At 46.3% G+C, this 20,629-nt stretch overlaps 1 protein-coding gene across 2 annotated transcripts in view; it reads right to left on the minus strand.

The window, feature by feature from the left end:
• CACNA2D2 (calcium voltage-gated channel auxiliary subunit alpha2delta 2) overlaps nt 1-20,629 on the minus strand; it is a 207,369-nt gene that overhangs the window by 171,831 nt on the left and 14,909 nt on the right. For both annotated transcript variants that reach the window (XM_080625351.1, XM_080625352.1), the window contains exon 2: nt 11,259-11,340. In XM_080625351.1, coding sequence (XP_080481477.1) covers nt 11,259-11,339 — 81 coding nt within the window. In that variant the 5' untranslated portion in view covers nt 11,340. The remainder of the gene's footprint in view (nt 1-11,258; nt 11,341-20,629) is intronic.

Consider the following 20,629-nt stretch of genomic DNA (forward strand, 5'->3'; position numbering starts at 1 on the left):
AAATGTCATTCGAGAGCTAGCACACAGCTAAGGCAGAGGGAAAGCCAGCAATCAACTGCTGCTCGGGCTCCAAACTCACCCCAACAGCGGAGGCAGGGTGAGAGCAAAGGCACGGCACGTGGTTGTGGGGGGGAGCTGAGGGCAGAGCCAAACACAACACGCCATGTGTTACAAACCCTATCAATATAAACAAGAAGCTGCCACTTGTGAACCATGCCACTGATGTTTCCTAAGGGAGAAGTCCAAAGCTGAAAGTTTGTCGGTCTCACTTGTATTTCCCAGGATCCACTGCTCAGGGCTAACAGATGTAGTAATGAGCCAGCAAGTACAAACTGAGCAGTTGTTCTAAGGAAGACGTTTGCAAAATAACCCCTGGAATCAGAATTTTGGAAGATACCCCTGGAGTCAGGATTCACAGTTACGTCCCTAGCCCTCCACAGACTCACTTCAGAGTGAGGGCTTCCCTTGCTCAAGCATCAATTCACCTACTTATAGTGGCCAGGCTGCAATGTTTTCCTTCTCTTCTGTATCGAGATGTTTAAAAGTAACTTTAATAACCAGCCAGGCTGGACAGGGCTTGGAGCAACCTGCTCTTGTGGAAGGTGTCCCTGCCTGTGCAAGGGGTTGGAACTGGATGAGCTTTAAGGTCCCTTCCTACGCAAACCACTCTGTGATTCTATGCTATGATTTCTTTTTCACTGAACACCAAGACACAGAGTTTAAGAATACATTGGGGCTATCATTTATACTCAGAATCAGACATATACAACATTGATGCTCTGAATACTCTAGGTATATAGCTTGTCAAATAATTATCACTGGATATTAAGTAGCCATCCTTTCCCCTCTGCAAAGGGAAGGGATGGAGATGGATGTTTTTCTCTGCAAAAGAGGCAGAAGACAAAGGACAGTTTGAATTTTAAACAATTTCTCTTGAGCACTGTGGGGTCACAGGCAAATCCCTGCTAAAGCAGGAAATAGGAACAGCAGCTGATGTTCCCAGTAAAGAGCTATAGCAAGGCCCAGTCTACTCACAGTGCCCAAGGGGACTGGGAATCAGGTTCCTTTGAGGATCCCAGGTCCCTAATCTTGGGTCCAGTGTCGTCCTTGCTGGATCACTGACAAAAAGAGAAACAAAGAACTTCCAAAAGCAAAGATGACAGCATGCTGAGAAGTGAAGTGAGCTTCAGAGTGTAACAAATCTTTACAAGAACAAGCAATAAATCCACTTGCCTTTCTTTTTCTGTTCACCCACCACGGTATCTGCAATGACCTACTTGTTTTTAAAAGTAACCCAACATTTACCATTACAACCTTCTTCGCTCTTCAAGTCACATAAACCCCCTGCTGTCTCCTCCTTCTCTATTTACCTGGCCTTACAGTCACAGCGGGGATCTGAAAATCTGCTCCATGCCTCCTAGCTACAGGCAAAGGCTTCACTTGGGTATCCACAAATGATAACTAATGCTTCTGCTTAAACAATCCCTAGAGTGGCTCTTCTGACACATATAAACATCCAGATCCTGCCACAAATCCAAGACACATCACCCAGGCATGCAGCGAGCTGCCCTGATAGAAACAGCCATGCCTCTCATTCACAGCATCTCTTCGCCCAGGAAATCTCATGTTTCATTCAGACAGGATTTTTCTCAGGGCCCTTACTTACTATTTAATATTTATACTATGGTCAGTGTCCAAGAAGCATGACACTGTTGGTCACGGTAGGTGCTGAACAAACACATACTGAATCTGTCTTGGATGCTTACAGGTGTGAAAGGTCAGCTAGAAAAGGGGAAAAAAGCCAATAAAATCTGAAGCCCAGTGAATAACTGAATAACAAGAACAAGACAAATATAAAGCCTCAAAAATGAAACAGAGAAATCCTCCAAAATGTATCAAAACAAAGACGAGATGCTCCACATATGTCAGTCGGCATTGATCAGCCCCAGAGCAACACCGGGAGAGGAGAATCCATAATCATTAGCATCACCTTCCTGCTACATTTCCTCCTTAGCCTGTTCATCTTCCTTCTTCCCTTCATTCACTCTGCTCTCGATATGACCTCTGAAGCTACAAGAGAGCCTGGCTTATCCCTAAGACACAAAAGAGCATGGAGTTTTTCAAGCTCATTGCATGCAGCATCATTATAGCAAGCTGCAAAGGCTACAGGTGTTGGAAAGCTACAGATCCCTGAAGGTTGCCAAAATCTGGAGTCTCCCAAGAGGCAGAGTCAACTTTTTCAGTAAAGCAACAGCAAACTACAGCTTTAACCACAGCACAGGTCCTCAGTCTTCAAGCAAAGCTCTCCAATATAAGCACATCATCTAGACTTCAATGAGGAAGGCAAAGCTGATCTAAGACTCCACTCTCAATTCCTTCCTTACAATAATATTTAACTCTAAATAATTAAAAGGAAATAAGTACCTATGAAGCCAGCAGAATCATTGCAGGCCAATAGGTCAGCATGGCTGGCTGTTTGAAATAAAGGGCTCATTCAAGTTATTCACATCAGATGTCAAAGGTGATCTGTTGTAATGAGAAACGATAAATATGCTCACTTAGCATGCAAGCTCACAGCTGTAATTTATCAGCTTGAAGTCACACTAGCACATAAAAACCACAACTGTGCCCTTGAGAAGTCACCCCCACCTTCCTAAGCCCTCCTACACTTCTGCATTCGGAACAAAGGAGACGTGGCACATTTTATCACTTCCTTCATACAATAACCCGGAGTATCTAATGACAGTTTCCTTCTTTAAACCTTTTAGTGCACCTGCATATGTGAGCACTGGCCACTGCAGGCTCCTCCACAGCTCAGTATCTGGACGTGTTGGATTAGCCCCAAGTGTCAAATACCCAGCGTTTGCTTGACAAACCTACAAGGAAGAGAAATGCAAACTCCACAGCTTGCAGCACTGCAAGTTAAGGGGGCACTTACACTTATAAATAATATTTAAAATCTTAAACTGTGATTGAATATTTATATACATATTTTCTACTGCTTTGTATCTGGATCCGTGATAGAGCTGCATTTTTGGTTATCAGCTCTGCTCACAGGAGACTGAATCCCAGGCTATAGCAATTCCCCTGTGAATGTAAAGGAAAAGAACCATCTGGAGAGAATAATAAAACAATTAACTTTCCATTAAAGAATAATCTATGTATGTTTTTAAGGAGGCAAACTTTAATGATCGCCACCTAATTACTCATCCTGCATTCTGGCAGGGCTGGATTGGATGCTGTCTTTGTTTTTAAATGCAGTCTGAAGGCAATGCTTTAAGCTGAAATGGATGTGGGGACCACACAGGCTCCTTCAGCCAAGGGCAGGAGAACCCAACTGAGGGAGCTTTCCAGAAACATCCACCAAGGTCTCATCATTCCCATGGATTCAAACGGCTGTGTAACAGCAACACCATCAATTGTACGAGTGTCACTGAATATTCATGAGGATTTTACAAACATGGCTGTTGACAGGCTATGTTTTGGGCCATGAAGTGCAGAGCAGCACACTCAGGAGATGCATGCACCTGAACACCAGTCTGTTGAATGCTGGGCTCATTTAACTTGTCACTGAGAGCAATATAAATCAGAAATGACTCCATAAAAGTCAGTGGCAACCTCCTTCGATTTTGCTAACTCACCAGCTAGCTGCAAGTGCATTATCTTTACAAAGCAATTCTGTGAAAAGGTTCAAAGCAAGGGCTTTAAGGACTATTACTATGCCTGTTGCCCCTCCAAGGACCTGCTAGCTGTGCATGTGATGGAGCGCAGCCCCGGCTGCACCCCGCGGGCTGTATGCAGACACGCTCAGCCTCAGTTTCCCAGTGGAAACTGGGAATACACAGTAATACCAATGAGCTAGGAAGTGTGTGCGCCTAACGTCATCCCAGTTTACACAGTGCTTTCCAGCAAGGCTCACAAACATTTGGAAAGGGCCAAATATAGTTAAAGCTAAAATTAACTGGAACATAAATACCAGAACTCAACTACTCAGATCACTCCTTTAGAAAACCTACCTGGGACTCTGAGCTTTCCAGCATGAGAACCCACATACTGAAGAGCTGGGAAATAGTGAGACAGTGCCTAAGCAATCCTTTGCTACTATCTATTGAGTGACTGATTGAGATCAGGCTGTGACACAGTGCAGGCAAGTTTATTCCCTTCCCTCCTCCCGCAAGCTGCTGCTGAGTTTTATGATCTGAAAAAGTCATTTAAAAAACCCCTCAAACTCATAAAGCTGGCACACAAACCAACAAACCAGTCACACCTGAGTCCTGCCGGAAAAATCCCTGCCTCAGCTTGCAAATGTTGCAGAACATTTTCTTTCACAGCTTCTGTCTGCATAAATGGAGCAAGTTTTGAGTCTAAGAGTCTAAGGCATTTTAGCCTCTGAGACTTCGAATCTCCCCCTCCCCTACAACTGTAGAAGGCCGCCTTTCTCCACTAAATACATATATAGACACTCACAAAACCACATACATGTATGCACACATTGATCTCAAAGCAGGGCTCCTACATCTGCCAACAGGCTGCACACTGCATCGGCACAATGGCTCTGGTGCAGGATCTGTACCACCCACTGGAAAGGATTTAGCAAGGGGTGCTAACGTCACACACTGAGCAGCCACATACAGCTATAAATTATTCATACACATTACTCTAATTATGCAAATGTACTAAAAGCTGGAGCATATGTTTCCCTGACATCTTGCAGTACAGATGCAATATGGTTCTAGTAGAGAGGAAGAGTGAGAAGATGATGGGTGTAAGGGTGACGACAATGACAGGCAGTGGCCCAAGCAAAGGGTGGCAAAGGGTCTCTCTTCTCCAACCAAGCTGCTGCAAGGCTAAGGACATTTAAATGCTCCTCCTTGATAATACAGTGTTGGCTTTGCACTCGGTGCTGAACAGAGTGCTGAGGCTGCTGAACAGCCCAGGCAGATTAAAATAAACCCAAGCAGTTTGGAACAGGAATGTGTTTATCTGGCATCGCACACTTCCTCTTATCAAACATGAGGAGCAGGGGAGGGCACAGCGATGGTGCACGGAAGCAGGCTGCATGCACGCTGGTACAAGAGGGGGAAGGGGAGAAGAACAGCAAGGATCAGACAGATAATGCGTGAGCCTGGGAACCGAGAGCATGGACCTAGGCATCACCTCCCTCCCTGGGGTACAGCGTGTGTATTCCTGGTCAGTCCCCAGACAGGCACCAGCTGTGGAAAACTCAATCAGGTCCTTTCTCCCTTGCAGCATTTGGAAGAAGGCAGGCAGGCAGTGCTGCTGTAACATAAGCAGCTGGCTGTGTGTATTGCCCAAGCTTTGGGCTCAGAATCCTTCTCTTAACTCTGTCAAGTGCAGTGTAGTCGTTGTGCATCACTCAGCTCCCACTTCAGAGGCTGGGGCTGACTCCTCAGAAGGAAAAGGCCAGATGCACCCTGCAACAGTGTTTTCAAGTCAAATCTGTGGATCATAATACTGGATTGAGTCTCAGAAGATCAGCATCTTACTCCCAACTCTGCCATGTCAAAGGACCACATCACTGTCCTTGTGTAAATGCCGAGTTGATCTGAGAGAGCTCTTAGAAAGCAGAGGTACCCCTCAGACACTGTGTGCAGAACACTATGCTGGGGGGCTTCAAGTCTTTAACATAATTTGTGTAAAAACCCATGAACACTTTCTGAATCCTCCAGCCCTACTGGATGACCAGGTGAACGTTTCTATACCCACAAAACAAAAGAACAAATCAAACATGAGGTTATACCACAGCAACTTGGAAGATTTGGGCTATGTTACTATTACACCAGCAGTTACCCAAGATCAAAAAAGTTGAACAGAAAACCCTGGCAGCTCCTTTGATAGCAGCATGTCTTACCTCCCAAGTGCTGGCATTAAAAAGACTCTCTCGCTCTGTGTTGTAAGGGATGCACTCACACAGCCATGTGAAATACTCGGTACTACAGAGACCCCGTCACAGTGACTCTGTAATATACAAGGTGGATGCCACTTCAGCTCTTCAGATCCAAGCCAAAACTTGGCTAGTATTACTCTTCTAAAATCCAGGTTCTTGTTTGTGCATGGCTTGACCACGGATCCTCACCTGTGGGTGCCTCAACTCAACGAGGGCCATGCTTTTCAAACTAGATGTGATGTATCAGAGAAGCAGCACTGAGCAGAAGGGACAGGCAGGCTGCAAGTGATGCTGTGAGCCAGACAAAGGTGGGGATGACTGCGCGGATCCTGGTCACTCTGCCCCCAGACCTGGCCAGCAGGATTTCTCCTTCCATTTCACAAAAGACCAGGTGAATGAACAGCAGCACTTCTGCCAAGCAGAGATGCCAAACTGGCAAAACAAAGCTGAGAAAACAGCGCAAGATAACAAGGAGGAATGACAGAAAGACATGAAAATGGACTGAAGTAAAACCTGATGTTGATTACAAGGATCAAGCATAATAAATTCTGATGTGCCGCATTCAGCAAATACCTTGGGGTAGCGGGCTGCATCCCAAAGGGCACAGTGCAAGTCTCCCCTTTCCCTGGGCTCATTCTCCCTTCCATGCAGTTCCACGTGTTGAGGAGCCAGCACAGCTCACATGGAGGCTCGCTGCCTGCCCATCTCTGCCAGCGACCCGCTCACCACAGCCCACCCTGAGCTCAGGTTTGGGACAATCTGGCTCTCTGTGGACTGTGTGTCTCCTCATCACCAAGGCCGGCAGTATCCATATCCCCCTGCCATACGCCAGTGAGGCAGGCAGATCCAGGCACTGTCTCTTGACTTGCCTCACTAGCTCAGAGGAAAGAAAAACAGGATACAAACCCAGCTTGCCAGACCTGAAGCTCTGTTCATCCAAACCACGGAGAGGAGAGAGGCACAGTGTGGGTCCCACCTGCTATCCCCCACCCCTGCTAGCATCCCTCCTCCAAACAGGTAAAGGCTGCATCACTTCCAGATGGGTGCTCATCACTGCTACTGAAGCAGTCCTCAGGGAATACAACCAGATAGAAGCGCAGAAAGGAGGACAGCACAGAAAATGGGGTTCAGCTCTGACATCACTTAGCTTTTCCCCATCTCTTTCTGAAGGCTTTGGCTTCCTCAGAAACTGTCAGCACAGAAACCAGCCCATTAACAGGCAGCCCCAGATAACAGGGAGAGGAGAAGGACGTTGTCTGACCAACTAGCTGCTTGCCTCAGAAGACATGGGGTCAGATACAATTTAGGTAATAAGCCAGAGGAGACTTAGAAGCTCAGGCTGTCTATCCAGCAAAGGAGTTCTAACCCAACATCCAGGAGAGCTGCTCAGCGAGGCACTAAACCCAGCAGCATGGCTCTGCTGCCGCCGGTCCCACTGCGAGTGATGGCAAGCAGGACACTGGTAGGTTGGGACAGAGCAGCAGCAGCATGAACAAATCTCTGTTGAGCAGAGTCTACCCTGGAGCAGGTTTTGCAACATGAAGAAACCATCTAGGCTAGAAACACAACAAATTCATCCACTTTTGACTAATGTCAAGAACTTTTACTTGTGCCAAAACACTGGAAGAAACACAAACTTAGTGCAGTGTAGCATGAAATGTCAAAACGAAATATTTTTGTCCTGCAAAATGTTGAAGAGTCCACCAGAGCCACAAAGAAAGTCACGAACAGAAAAAGAATGGATTTTTAGTGCAATATTCCTCATTCTAGAAAGAACTGTTTAAAGAATTTCAACCTATTCAGCCGCATCTCAGGGTTCCACGTATCACGGTGCCAGTCAGAGTTAAATCAGCAATGATTCGTGCTCTCAGTTATCTCTGGTGAGCTGCAAGGGAGGCGAGGACAGGGAAGCAAAGCAACATGCCCTAATGTCTGAGTGCTGGAGTTTGTTCTGAGGCATGGAGCAACCAGCCAGGCAACGTGATGCTGCACCACCAGCACCCAGAGGGCTGAACACTGATTTCACTAAGCAGAGAATCTACAGTCCCAAGCCCACAGCATTCAGATACAGGTAGCCCCAGCACAGCCAGTCTGACTGATTGGGACGTTTGTATTTCAGTGTTTTCAAAGTCTGGACTTCAGGAGAGAAGTGAGGTGGTACCTCACACCTGAAAGGAGAGCCGCTGCCGTGACATCCCTTTGCGTCTCAGAGCTTCTCACCCTCCTCTGTCATTGTACAGAAAAACAGTCCACTTGTGCAAAGCAGCATTTGAAGGGCGTAAGCTTCAATCTTCTTCCGAGGGGAAGCATATGAGTTGACTCCCTCTCCACCCTGTAGGAGAGGAGGGAAGCAGGGGCAGGTGACATTTAGTACCCCAACTCTAAGAAATGACTGAAGAGTTAAAAACCCTTCTTGGGTGGGCAGCACTCCAGCAAGATAAAATATTCAGCACTTGTGTTCCTGGACACCATTTTTCTGACAATAAATTCCATGCCTCATTATGCCACAACAGTTATATGATTTCAGTCAATAACCAAGGAACAGGTCCACATCCTTTCACAGCAACCCAAGGAAAACTACTCATAAGTAAAGCTGACACAGGAAAGCTCACAGGAGGGTGTGTTTATTATTATTTACTGCTCTGACACTTCTATAGTCCTGCCTGAACCGGAAAGGGAAGACCCATTTCTGGCACAGCACCACCTCCAGTGCTGACAGGCTTCACAGACCCATGAGAGCTGGCAGCAGGACTCATTGCCGGACACGGCAGAGCCCACCTGAGTTCACAAGGACCATTGTCTGCACTGACACTGGAGCACGTTTCCCCCTACTTCTAATATTACTCCCTATGCGTTATATACCTGAAGTCTCCCTCTGCAGACACTTGGAATGTCCCAGGCTAAAACGACAACTCCAAGCAACATCAGCAAATTTTGGCAAAAACCAGGCTCTACTTGCCCCATTTTTCTTTATCCTTCCTACCCCACATGGACCTATTCTTGTTTAATAATAAACCTTCCTGAGAAATCCCAGCAGGTGGGATGCGCTTCCAGCTGCACAGACACTTCAGCTCCTGCTGCTCCTCAGGCAGTGGCTTTCCCTTCTCCCCAAGTCTGCTCACTCAGTGTCAGGGCACACCACAGCACTGCGGGTTGGTGCTGGGCTCCAACACCTGCATCCTGGCGGCAAACATGATGATGGAGCAACCTACAAAGTCCAACTTATAAGAAGAGGAGCCTGGACTAAGTCCTGATCTTAAGAATTAGTTGCCACTCTCTAAATTTTGAGTGTGGTTGCAGTAGAATATGAATATTTTAATTGCTTTTTTCAAGCCATGTCTCAGAGTGGGTTACAGGACCATTCTATGACATTAAACAGCTCCCATACTGCAATCCAGGTGAACCTGCGTGCAGCGGGTGGGTAAGAGGACTTGCAGTGAGCACAGCTTCGAGTTCTTCAGGAGGAAGCACTCTGGGCTATTCCACGTAAGTGAAACTACGCCAGTTTGCACAAGCAGGCGATGTGGTCTTTAAGCATCATTCACTTGATACTGCATTTATGAATCAAATCTGAACTCCACATCCCAAGTTTTCCCCTGGAGATCCACACACAGCTGTTTCACAGCTGCATGTTGGAATTCTCCGTAGCTCATTTCTTGGCTTGAGGTGGTTATGCATTCACCAGATACAATAATTGCGCACAGCTCATTCCCTCCATGAGAAGGTTCCAAACCAGATTTCAACCCCCCCCTTCAATCCCTCTGTACTCAGTTTATCTGGTATTAATCCATTAAAGGGATGCACTGTGTTCTAGTAGAAGAATTAAACAGAAAAAGTGGGAAGCTCTCTTACCTGTAATTGCCTGACTGGCCAATAGAAGTCAAGTGCTGGCAAATTGGAGGTGTAATTTCTATTTAATTATGGCAGTAAAAAAAACCTCCACAGACCTATTTAACATGCAAAGGAGCAAAACTCAAGGCTAATAAGAACAAATTGTAAGAGAGGACATGTACAAAATGTAGTAGCAGCCTCTTTTTTCTTCTTTTTTTCAGTTTAGATGTGCTCTGCTAAAGACTATGCTGGCTGTTGTACCTAAGTGCTGCCTGGAAAACCTGCATCCCTGGCTCTGATTCCCAGCCCCTGCCAACACGAAAAACTGCACTGCACAAATGCACGGATACAGTCAAAAATACTTCTTAAAACCAAAGTGGTGTATGCACTTTTCACGCTGCACATGAAGTTTATATCAGTTTAGTTGCAATTGAAATGAATGCAAGCGAAGTCCAGACACACTATTCTAGAGCTGAATATGAACATGAATGAATGGATGACCTATGAAGAGCTTTGCAAGTCTTCAGTTAAAATAATTTTAAAATGAAATTAAAAGGAAACAATGCAACTTCTGTCTTTAGGCAATGGGTCACCACCAACAGTATAAGACAGGAACAGTTCTGTTGAAGCCAGGATAGCTGCTAGTGTAGCTCAGACAGCAAGAGGCCCATAAATCATTGGCATCTGAGAAGAACATGCCACTGCCATGAGAAAACACAAATACACCCCACTTTTTCTCTAGGGTGACATTTATCATGCTATTTTCTTTAGATTAACACCATAATCCTAATTTCAAATTACTCAATTTCAAAACAGCAAGTCAGCACAACAGTGCTGGGAAGGGGAAACAGGGAAGGTCTTAAAGACCCCTTGATCCACAAGCTGCATAAACCACAATGAAGCTGTTTTGTAACTGCCCTAACCCAACCCAGAGCACTGGTGCTGGGAGAAGAGGAGCTCTGGCTTCTGCAGCCTGCCCTGCCTGGGCCATAGTGCTAATCAGGTAGCCGGAGAGGCAGATGCCAGCATCAGTGCTAGGGGTTTGTTTTGTGGCACTTGAAAACAGAAGCCAAACAAGAATCACAGTTTTACCTGTAATGGGTATTTCAAACCACAGAGCTTCCAGTGGCTAGTCCAATTATCCTTGGAACATTTCTTGCTTTGTCAACAGAAGTTTAAAATCAAAACACAAATTAAACTGCCTTCAGTCCCTGAAGGAAAGGTTAGTTGGATTTAAGATGCATTTAGTAAGTCATATAGGAAAAAAACAACACAGGTACATTCTCAGATCGTAATAACATGCAGCCTGAGAGGCAGACAGATACAAAACACACTCGCTCCCACGCACTCAATAGATGCATCAAATCGACCAGCAACCTGAAGCACAGCCAGCCATGACCCTGCACATGGAATGAGCTGAGAGAGGGACTTATTGCAAGTGTTCACACAGGTGATTTCTGCAGATGAGAACATTCATTGCCACGAAGAAGGCAGCACAGGTAAAAGACAGACAGCTTACCCCTCTGAGCTGCTGGACTCCACCAAATATCCTCATCACTCCATCAATCTCCTGCTCCAGCCTCCTGGCCCAGTACTGCATACTGCAAGAGATGGAGAGAGAGAGAAAGAGAAAGGGAGAGAAAGAGAAAGAGTCAGAGCCCTGACACGCAGCAGATAAGCAAGGGGATTGAAGGGAGAGGCAGGAAATAGGTGCCCTCAGCTAAGTTAACTGCTCTTTCTGCAGCACTGGGTGCAGGCAGAATACCAAGAACATGAGAATTACAGCTGGGGCTGGTTTTAAACTTCAAGACTTCAAAATCTATGCACAAGACACCACAGAAAGAAAAGGGGAGAAAAGGTACAACAAAAATGGCAAGGCACGGGTTGGGGTTTCTTTAACTCTGTATATAAACAGTTGCAGTAGGTAATTATTGAAGCCCAGAGTAATTAATGGAGTTGAAGTGCTGTGGCATACAGGAAACAGCTTACTGCTTCAGCAGGGCTGTGTGGCAGACAGCAAACACAGAGCCATGGCAGGACCAGAGGTGTCTGTCCTACTGCAGCAATGGATTATCCCTGCAGCACAACAGAAGGGACCTGGGCAGCACCAGGAGCCAAGCATGGGGCATTGAGTGCCCAAGGGCGCAGCAGCTTTGCACCTTCAGCTAAGCCCAACCTGAGCCAGGCACTGATTCTGCCAGGTCCACCCTGGGCAGAGCTGCCTCTGGGGCAGCAGACTGGCCAGGAGCTGCCACATGGCATCTCCTTTGTCCTCACCCCTGCACAGCAAGGAAGCTGGCTGCCTGTCCTTCCAATAGGCACAAACACCTCCTACAGATCCAATCACACAGATTTCCGCTTACAGCTATAACTCCAAGTTAAAAACAACAACAAAATCCCCTCTTCTTAACCACAGAACTTGGTAACTCTCCTTCTTTTAATGAGCTTTCCTGACTCCAGTTGATGCCCATATAAATATCCCATCTCCCAGCTGATCTGGAAAAGCAATGCTCGGTTGCCCAGTACCACTTGGCACTGCCTCTGGTGCTTTCTCCACAGCAACATCCATCTCTCAGTGCCACACCAGGGAAAGGAGGGAAGAAGCACAAGGAAGGTAAGGCCAGCATCATGGCAAATCGATGGTGGGAGGGAGCAGACCAGGGCTTCGCACTTTGGTTAGGTTCACCAAGCAACGTCTCACACATGAGACGTTCCCGAGGCAGCGCACACACGCTCCTTCACCACCTGCGAAGCCACAGGAAGAGGCTTTCCTGGAGATCAAGGAACAAAGAAACCCAACGCAGAAGCACAGGGCTTTGAATTATACAGCAGGGCCCAAAACCCGGACAGAAGCAGCAAAGCACAGAGAAGCCCGAGATGACGGGCAGAACAGAGCTGAAGCATTGCTTGTGGAGGGGTGCGGGGGACAGAGGGAGGCACTGGCAGAGATACGCGTGTTACTCACACAGGCAAAATTCATGCCAGTTAATAACACACAAGGCTGCAGAGGAAAACAAGATTTAATTGCACACACCAAATCATCCCAGTTTTCCAGTGTAAGTTCGGATATTTCCCACATTCCTGCAGAAGCAATGCTGCCTCTTCTTCCCTGGGAGGCTGGCTGGGGAGGAGGGGACATCCAGGGATGGAGATGGGTGAAAACATCTGCAAACCCACCTTTTTCTGCCAAAGGAGGGAAAGCAAAGCCCTTGGTGAGACTGCCAGTGTAAAGATCACAGAATCCTAGACTGGTTTGTGTTGGAAGGGACCTTAAAGCTCATCCAGTTCCAAGCCCCTGCCACGGGCAGGAACGCCTATCACTAGAGCAGCTTGCTCCAAGCCCCTGTGTCCAACCCTGGCTTGAACACTGCCGGGGATGGGGCAGCCACAGCTTCTCTGGGCACCCTGTGCCAGCGCCTCAGCACCCTCACAGGGAAGAGCTTCTGCCTAAGAGCTCATCTCAATCTCCCCTTTGGCAGGTTAAAGCCATTCCCCTTGGCCTGTCCCTACAGGCCCTTGCCCAAAGCCCCTCTCCAGACAATGGGTCACAAACAGAGCTGAGGGGGATGCTGGGTTGTTTTTTTTCTTTTCTTTTCCTTTTTCAGTCAAACATTTTTTTTGCTATCAAAGGTATATTCAGGTTGGCCAAAATTACCCACAAATCTTGTGAAGCATATTCACCAAAACCACGTTATTTTTACGTAGTCATTCATTTAAAAAAACCCCTATTTTTTAAATATCTTTTCTCTCCTTCCTCCAGTTTGTCCAGTGAACTGAGAACAGTTAATGACAAGTTCATACTAAGCCACAGGTCTGAGAAACTGCTGAGGACTTATGGAGCTGACGCCTTCCCTTAACTTCCAGCTCCATGCAAGGTCCTCGGTTTCAGTGTCAGCTCCCTCCAGGAACACCTACACCAGCACAGGAAGGGAAAACAACCGCCCCTGTTGAGCCGTATCCATCAACATTAACAGCTGCTCAGAGCCACATAAATGTCACGTCTGGCCAAGCCTTCAGAGAGGATTAGTTATAGAGGAAGACAGAGGCATCAGTGTTACTTCGTTGGCATATGCAGAAGAGGTGCTGAGTGCTCAGTCGGGCTGGGAATTACAATTAATTTAAATTTAGTCAGCAGATTTGTTTCAAAAAAGTAACATTTTAAACTTATTCCACCCCCTGCCTCCGCCCCAAGCAGCACTACTATTTTAAGGAAAAGCCATTGGATTTTTCATTCATGAGGAAGACTGCAATTCCCTTCAATTGTGCAGCCTCATGATACCTGGCACTCAACTCCCAGCCTTACAGACCAGCAGTTTTCCAAAGTCCAGCTCAGCCTCGTAGTACAAGCTTTAAATACCACTATTAAAAAGTTTATCACTACCAAGAAAGCAGGAGGGGATTTCTGCACAGCTGACACCAGCTTTCTAGATTTAAAAAGTAACAGAAGAAGCAGATTCTTTTCTTCTTTTTGGTCTAAAATGGCTATACAAGAGCTATTGCCAGTGGTAGTAAATGATTTCTTTTCCAACTAGCACATCCCTTGCCCATACCACAGCACTGGCAAGAGCTCTTCTGTGTATCTGACCCATTACTATGTCCCTCTAGCATAATGCCCATGACCAGAAGCCTGCAGAGTAGGCCACATCCCAGAATACGGAGGTTTCATCTCACTTGTGATATGCTGGGTTGAAAGCTACTATTAAAAATAAACACAAAAAAAAACCCACCCCCAAAATACCTAAACCCCATTATTATTCTGTCTCAGTTGACCTTCTGCCTCTTGTTTCTCTCCTGCAGTCACTGCACTTAAAATTTGATGTAAGATGACCATAGCAAGGATGAAGAGGGTAAAGAAACTGCTAGCCCATTATGAACATGGAGATTTCTCTCTGAAGCATGTCTCCTATGGAAGCTGTAGGCAATAAGACATGACAGTCATTACCTTCCTGGGCCATTACTGCACATCTCAGGTGGCGTTACAGGGCTTGAAGAGCGATAACTCCTCAGAACAGGCAGCCTGGAGTGCCCTACTGCTCTTGTGAAATGGCATTTACAAATAAAGCATAAAGAAACAGCTGATGCACTGACTGGGAAGCCACTAGCAGGGATATAATGCTGCCACCGAAAGCCACCAAGCTCCCTTTACGAGCAATGTGCTCAGTCTCCCCCTTAAACCAAGTACCACTTTAGTGTCCTCTGTAGTGAATTAACACAGGTGAAGAGAAAACCTCTGAGTGCAAGTACTTGTGACTGCACTCAGTAGAACTGTGCCTCCAGGAACCACATGCAAGGAGCCTGGCAGCCCCATCATTCCCTGTCCCCTCTTTAGCAGGGACATGCACAGCACATCCCAGTGATCCTCATCATCTCAGCTAGCTCTGCCTTCGCTGAGGAGTCTCCATAGGACTTTTCCAACCTAACAACTCTGCAACAATCATACGCACAAGCACGACCACACATATTCAGGATGTATATTAGAAATCTCTTGCAGTGAGAAAGATGGGTTTGATTCCCTCCCCTGTATATTTTACAGCCTCCTGTGCAACATTTAACAAGGGACAGAAGTGATTTTTGAAAACACACCACCATTTATTACTGCCTCTCCAAAGAAAACTACAAAAAATGCTAATTGGTTTCATAATTTGCATATTTGATTTTTCTTAAAGATGAGATAAAGTAGGCTTAAAAAAGCAACAGAGCTTCAAAAATATTTACTGTGACAAGCAGCACTTCAGGAGGCAAATCACTGCTGCTGCACTCGTGGCCAGGAAGCCAAGTGTCCTGCCTGCCCCACTGCTGCTCCATGGGCGCCTGTGCCTTGCCACTGGCCACAGCAACCCTTAGGGTTAGGGCACATTTCACACTTTAGGTGACCAAAGCAGTTGCAGAGACTTCTGTGCATGTCCATGCTGGCTTGTGAGCCTACACCGCTGCTCCAGCTGTGCGGCTTTGGAAGCGAATGAGAGTTGCCTGGGAAGCCAGGAGACAGCCTGTCCTTGGTTCACAACCTCCCACACTGATGCACACCACAGATGGCAGCCTGGAGTCCTGGGCTTTGGTACAGGAGCTGAAGACATCTGCAGACAAGCCACCAGTGCAAGCCACACACTGACAGCCTGTGGCTAGCACCTTGAGCAGGTACCACTGCAGCTCAGCCCCTTGGTGGGTCAGGGTACAGGAACACACCCTTCATGGGCTGCAGTCACACTTCTTCATAGCCAACCCAGGGTGGATAAGGCAGCTACACAAACTGCCATTGAACAGAAGCCTCATTGCAAGTGGCCTCTCGAAAAGCACAGGGAAAGGAGAAATTAGAGGAAAGAAAATTAAGTTTTCTGCTTGAGGACACTTTTTTTTTGAAGCAGCCTTAGGAGAGTGCTTGTTTGGCTGCAAGCAAGAGAGGATGATAAAAAGAAAAATAGGAGACTCAGTCCTTTTCTCTTGCTGCCTTCCTGGCTCAAAAATAAGACAAAGATTCACACAAACATGAAAGGACAAGAGGAAAAACTACTTGCTAGGTAGATATACTGTCCCAAAGCTTCTTGCGTTCTACACAGAGAGTGTTCTGTACAAGTGTCTACACTTCACGCAGTGTGTTCAGCCAAGAATGCTTCGCTCTGATTCATACGCTTTGGTTCAGTGCCCAAATACTGCTATTTAATAAGGTTATTAATTACTGTGTTGTCTAATTTTTGCTGTGCAGGAACTTCTTATAATTGGCTTATTCCTTCAAGGCGCTTAATCCTTTAACTATAATAGCACATGTGTCAGTGCACACATGTCCATGTGTATGTGCACCCTCCTGTCCCTGCTGAGCCTCCTTTCTCACCTAGGCTATAAAACCCCACCAGCCAACGCTTACCCATCAGGGGAAAAAAGGCTGCCTTTCTTTTTTCCTGAAGATATAACTTCCAGAGAGCACTTGTTTCCTTCAGAATAATCAAATAACTTACTGGCCATGCTTCCAGACATTAACGACCCTCCCACACTGGGATTTGATGACTCCTGTTTAATGTAAAGTATGTGCATAGGTGTTTATGTAAAGGAGGGGTGGAAAAATTTGCCTGCTGGAATAGTCTTGTCTTAGTATTTGTCAAGACGTTATTTACCTCTATCATCTGGTCTTCTCTATAGTAAGAAAGTATATTTGGCATTACTATAGGAGGGAAGAAAGGCACAAATGAGTGTCAAAACTCTGTCCCAAAGATCTTTAAGAAACATGAGGGGAAAGCTAGTGGGAATGTGTGTTCTACATTCAGCTCTATCACCAAATTACATTGCTCTCCTCTATTTGAGCATTAACTTTCTGTGCCTGTTTCTCTGTCCTATCTTCTGTCTGCTTCATCTCTACATTTTTTTGCAGCAGGGTATGTCTTGCAAAAAAAACAACCCAAACTAAGTGCCAAACCCTCCCAACAGATCCATCCTGATCCCTGGTCCGATGCCCCAACAACTATTACAACCCAATAAAAGGATAACTGGGGACTTTTCTTACTCTGCAGCATAGACGTGGGCAAAAAGTGAGGGGAAAGCAGTCTGGCAAGTATACAGAAAAACTGTGTTACATTAACAATTATTCTTGTAGATATCTGAAGGAAAACCAACAGTAACCAGCAACTTGCCACCAATGACATTTAGGGCAATAGGAAAATCGTAGAATCATAGAATAGTTAGGGTTGGAAAGGACCTTAAGATCATCCAGTTCCAACCCCCCTGCCATGGGCAGGGACACCTCACACTAAACCATGTCAACCAAGGACTCATCCAACCTGGCCTTGAACACCACCAGGGATGGAGCATTCACAACCTCCCTGGGCAACCCATTCCAGTGCCTCACCACCCTCTCAGTAAAGAATTTCTTCTTTATATCCAATCTAAACTTCCCCAGCTTAAGTTTTAACCCGTTACCCCTTGTCCTGTCACTACAGTCCCTGATGAAGAGTCCATCCCCAGCATCCATGTAGGCCCCCTTCAGATACTGGAAGGCTGCTATGAGGTCTCCACGCAGCCTTCTCTTCTCCAGGCTGAACAGCCCCAACTTTCTCAGCCTCTCCTCATACAGGAGGTGCTCCACTCCCCTGATCATCCTCGTGGCCTCCTCTGGACTTGTTCCAACAGTTCCATGTCCTTTTTATGTTGAGGACACCAGAACTGCACACAATACTCCAAGTGAGGTCTCACGAGAGCAGAGTAGAGGGGCAGGATCACCTCCTTCGACCTGCTGGTCACACTCCTTTTGATGCAGCCCAGGATACGGTTGGCTTTCTGGGCTGCGAGCACACACTGAAGCCGGCTCATGTTCATTTTCTCATCGACCAACACCCCCAAGTCCTTCTCTGCAGGGCTGCTCTGAATCTCTTCTTTGCCCAACCTGTAGCCATGCCTGGGATTGCTCCGACCCAGGTGTAGGACCTTGCACTTGGCATGGTTAAACTTCATAAGGTTGGCATCAGCCCACCTCACAAGCGTGTCAAGGTCCCTCTGGATGGCATCCCTTCCCTCCAGTGTATCAACCGAACCACACAGCTTGGTGTCATCGGCAAACTTGCTGAGGGCGCACTCAATCCCACTGTCCATGTCACCGACAAAGATGTTGAACAAGACCGGTCCCAACACTGATCCCTGAGGGACACCTTAAACATGATTTCTCTATCAGAAAACAGAAGCATGAACCACTTAGGTCTAACTCCACCTAGAAACTGCACAGGTGGTGAGCCAGTCATAAACATGAGGGATGGCAGGGGCTTGGGCAATTCCTCTTCCACCATCAGTTGCACTGGGACATCTGAACACCTGAACCTTCCACAAGGAGTATTGCCTAATCTGTTCTTTACATCTTCTGCTGAAGGTAAACCCAAGATCCCCACAGAACCTTTTTCCAGTTCCATTTTTCAGCACATGGTAGAAAAAATTCCCTTGTTACCCACCCTAAATCTCACCTCCCTCTTCCCACTTATCCCACCTACAGCAGACACCAAAAAATTTTATGACAAGCTCCTAAGAACTGGAAGATTATTATTCTGTAGCATCCTTTGCCCTTCAATTCTTTAGTTTTCTAATCCAGACACAGTTCTTTCTGGCTTCCCCTCTGTTGCACTCTTCTCTAAACACTTCTTAATTTTTGTTGCCCTGCCCCGGATTCTCTACAAGTTTACCTACAACTCCAAGGGCTCATTCCAAAAAGTGAGATCAAGTACTCCAACAGAAGCCAAACTCAGCGCTGTATGAGGAGGAGCACATCACTTCCCCAGCTTTGTCCAAGAAACGACTGGAAACTGCAGAATGAACTTGCCCTTCTAATCCACAATAATTCCCAAGATCTCTTCTGCCACACTGCTACGCAGAGGGATGTTCTTTATTCCGTATTTGTCCATTTAATTTCTGCCTCTTAAGTGCAGTACTCTGCATTTGTTGTCACTGAATTTCATTTTCCCGGTATCTGGCTCGCCACTCAATCTTTCTAGATCATTTGGAATTCTGACCATGCCTTCCAAAGCACATCCAACCCGTTCTGGCTCAGTGTCGCCTGCAAGTTTTATAAGCACGTTTCCCATTCCATTGCCTAACTTATTAATGAAACCACTGAATAAAAGTAGGTCCAGGGCAGATCCCTGCAGGACCCCACTTGAAATGCCCTCCCAGTATGACGAAAAGCCACAATAACTATTCTTGGAGAGCTACGTGTCCAACCAAAATATCTTGCATTTCAAACTTTACAAAAAGCTGATCTGGAGTATTTGATATGCAAAGGAGCTGGAGGCCAAAGGATAATTCAGTGAATAATTTAAAGCCTAAGAGTAGGCTTGAGGAAAACTGCAATCTGTTGGTGGATGATTTGCCAACAGAAAGAGGAAGGAGAAGTCACTGAACGTGTTTAGCTGGTACATTTGCCAGGCAGTGCTGCGACAGGCCCCCATGCAGGCATCACATTCTCCTGATCAAACATGTGCCAATGCCTCACATTGATACAGCAATGATAAGAACAAATGGCAAAGCAACCACAGCAAGTCTCTTCTGCAGGGCAGAGGACAATGCTTTCCCAAAAGGCACTTCCAACCACGAACCCCATCACTAAGTTCCTTGCATCCTTATCAGCCTAGAGTTCATCTTCAGGCCATCACTCAATGATGCGGCCCTCCTGTGATGGATACTTAGATGTTAAGAGTGTTATTTGGCAGAACTTTCATATAAGGATCTCCAAATACATTGAAAACATGCAAGAATTAATCTTCACAGTCTTAAGGCGTAAATCTGATCTCAGCACACTGCCACCAACTCATATTTCTGTAAGTGAAAGCAGACGGGCACCTCAAGATGGTACACTAGTTTGCTATTTTCAACTAGGAGACAGAACAAGTTCAGCAAGAAGCCCTCAGCCACGCGGGGAGTCAAATCGAGCCACTTCCCAACAGTATAAGCAAAGCTGGATTTGGTCGCCTTACAACAAGAATAAATTACTTATTGAATTTATGTCTGGAGATCCAGATTGACTGATCCTGCTGCTATGGGGATGGTCCTGCGAGTAGGAACTTTAATGGGTTGGTCATGTACTTTGACTTTTCATGTGATGGTGGCAGAAGCACCAGGAGGCAACTCCAGGACCATAACACAACCAAAATAAGCCAAAGGCAATGGCTACCATTACTGGAGTTGTACGGGCAATACCAGCAATGTGCTACCCAAAACAACAGTTTTGTTCGGAGCCAAAGCTAACCTCATGCCTTAGCTTCCCTGCTTTCTGAAAGCCATGCTCTAATTTTACATCTTAAAACTACATTTCTGTGGCACACTTGCTGATGCACATCAGGAGCGAGAGAAGCCCATGGGTTCCATCACGTTTGCACTCTCGTCGCACGGGATTAGAACTGGCCTTCTGGTCTCAAAGCCTGT

This window comes from Psittacula echo (genome assembly GCF_963264785.1).
Source record: "Psittacula echo genome assembly, chromosome: 9".
In the NCBI taxonomy this organism is placed as follows: Eukaryota; Metazoa; Chordata; class Aves; order Psittaciformes; family Psittacidae; genus Psittacula; species Psittacula echo.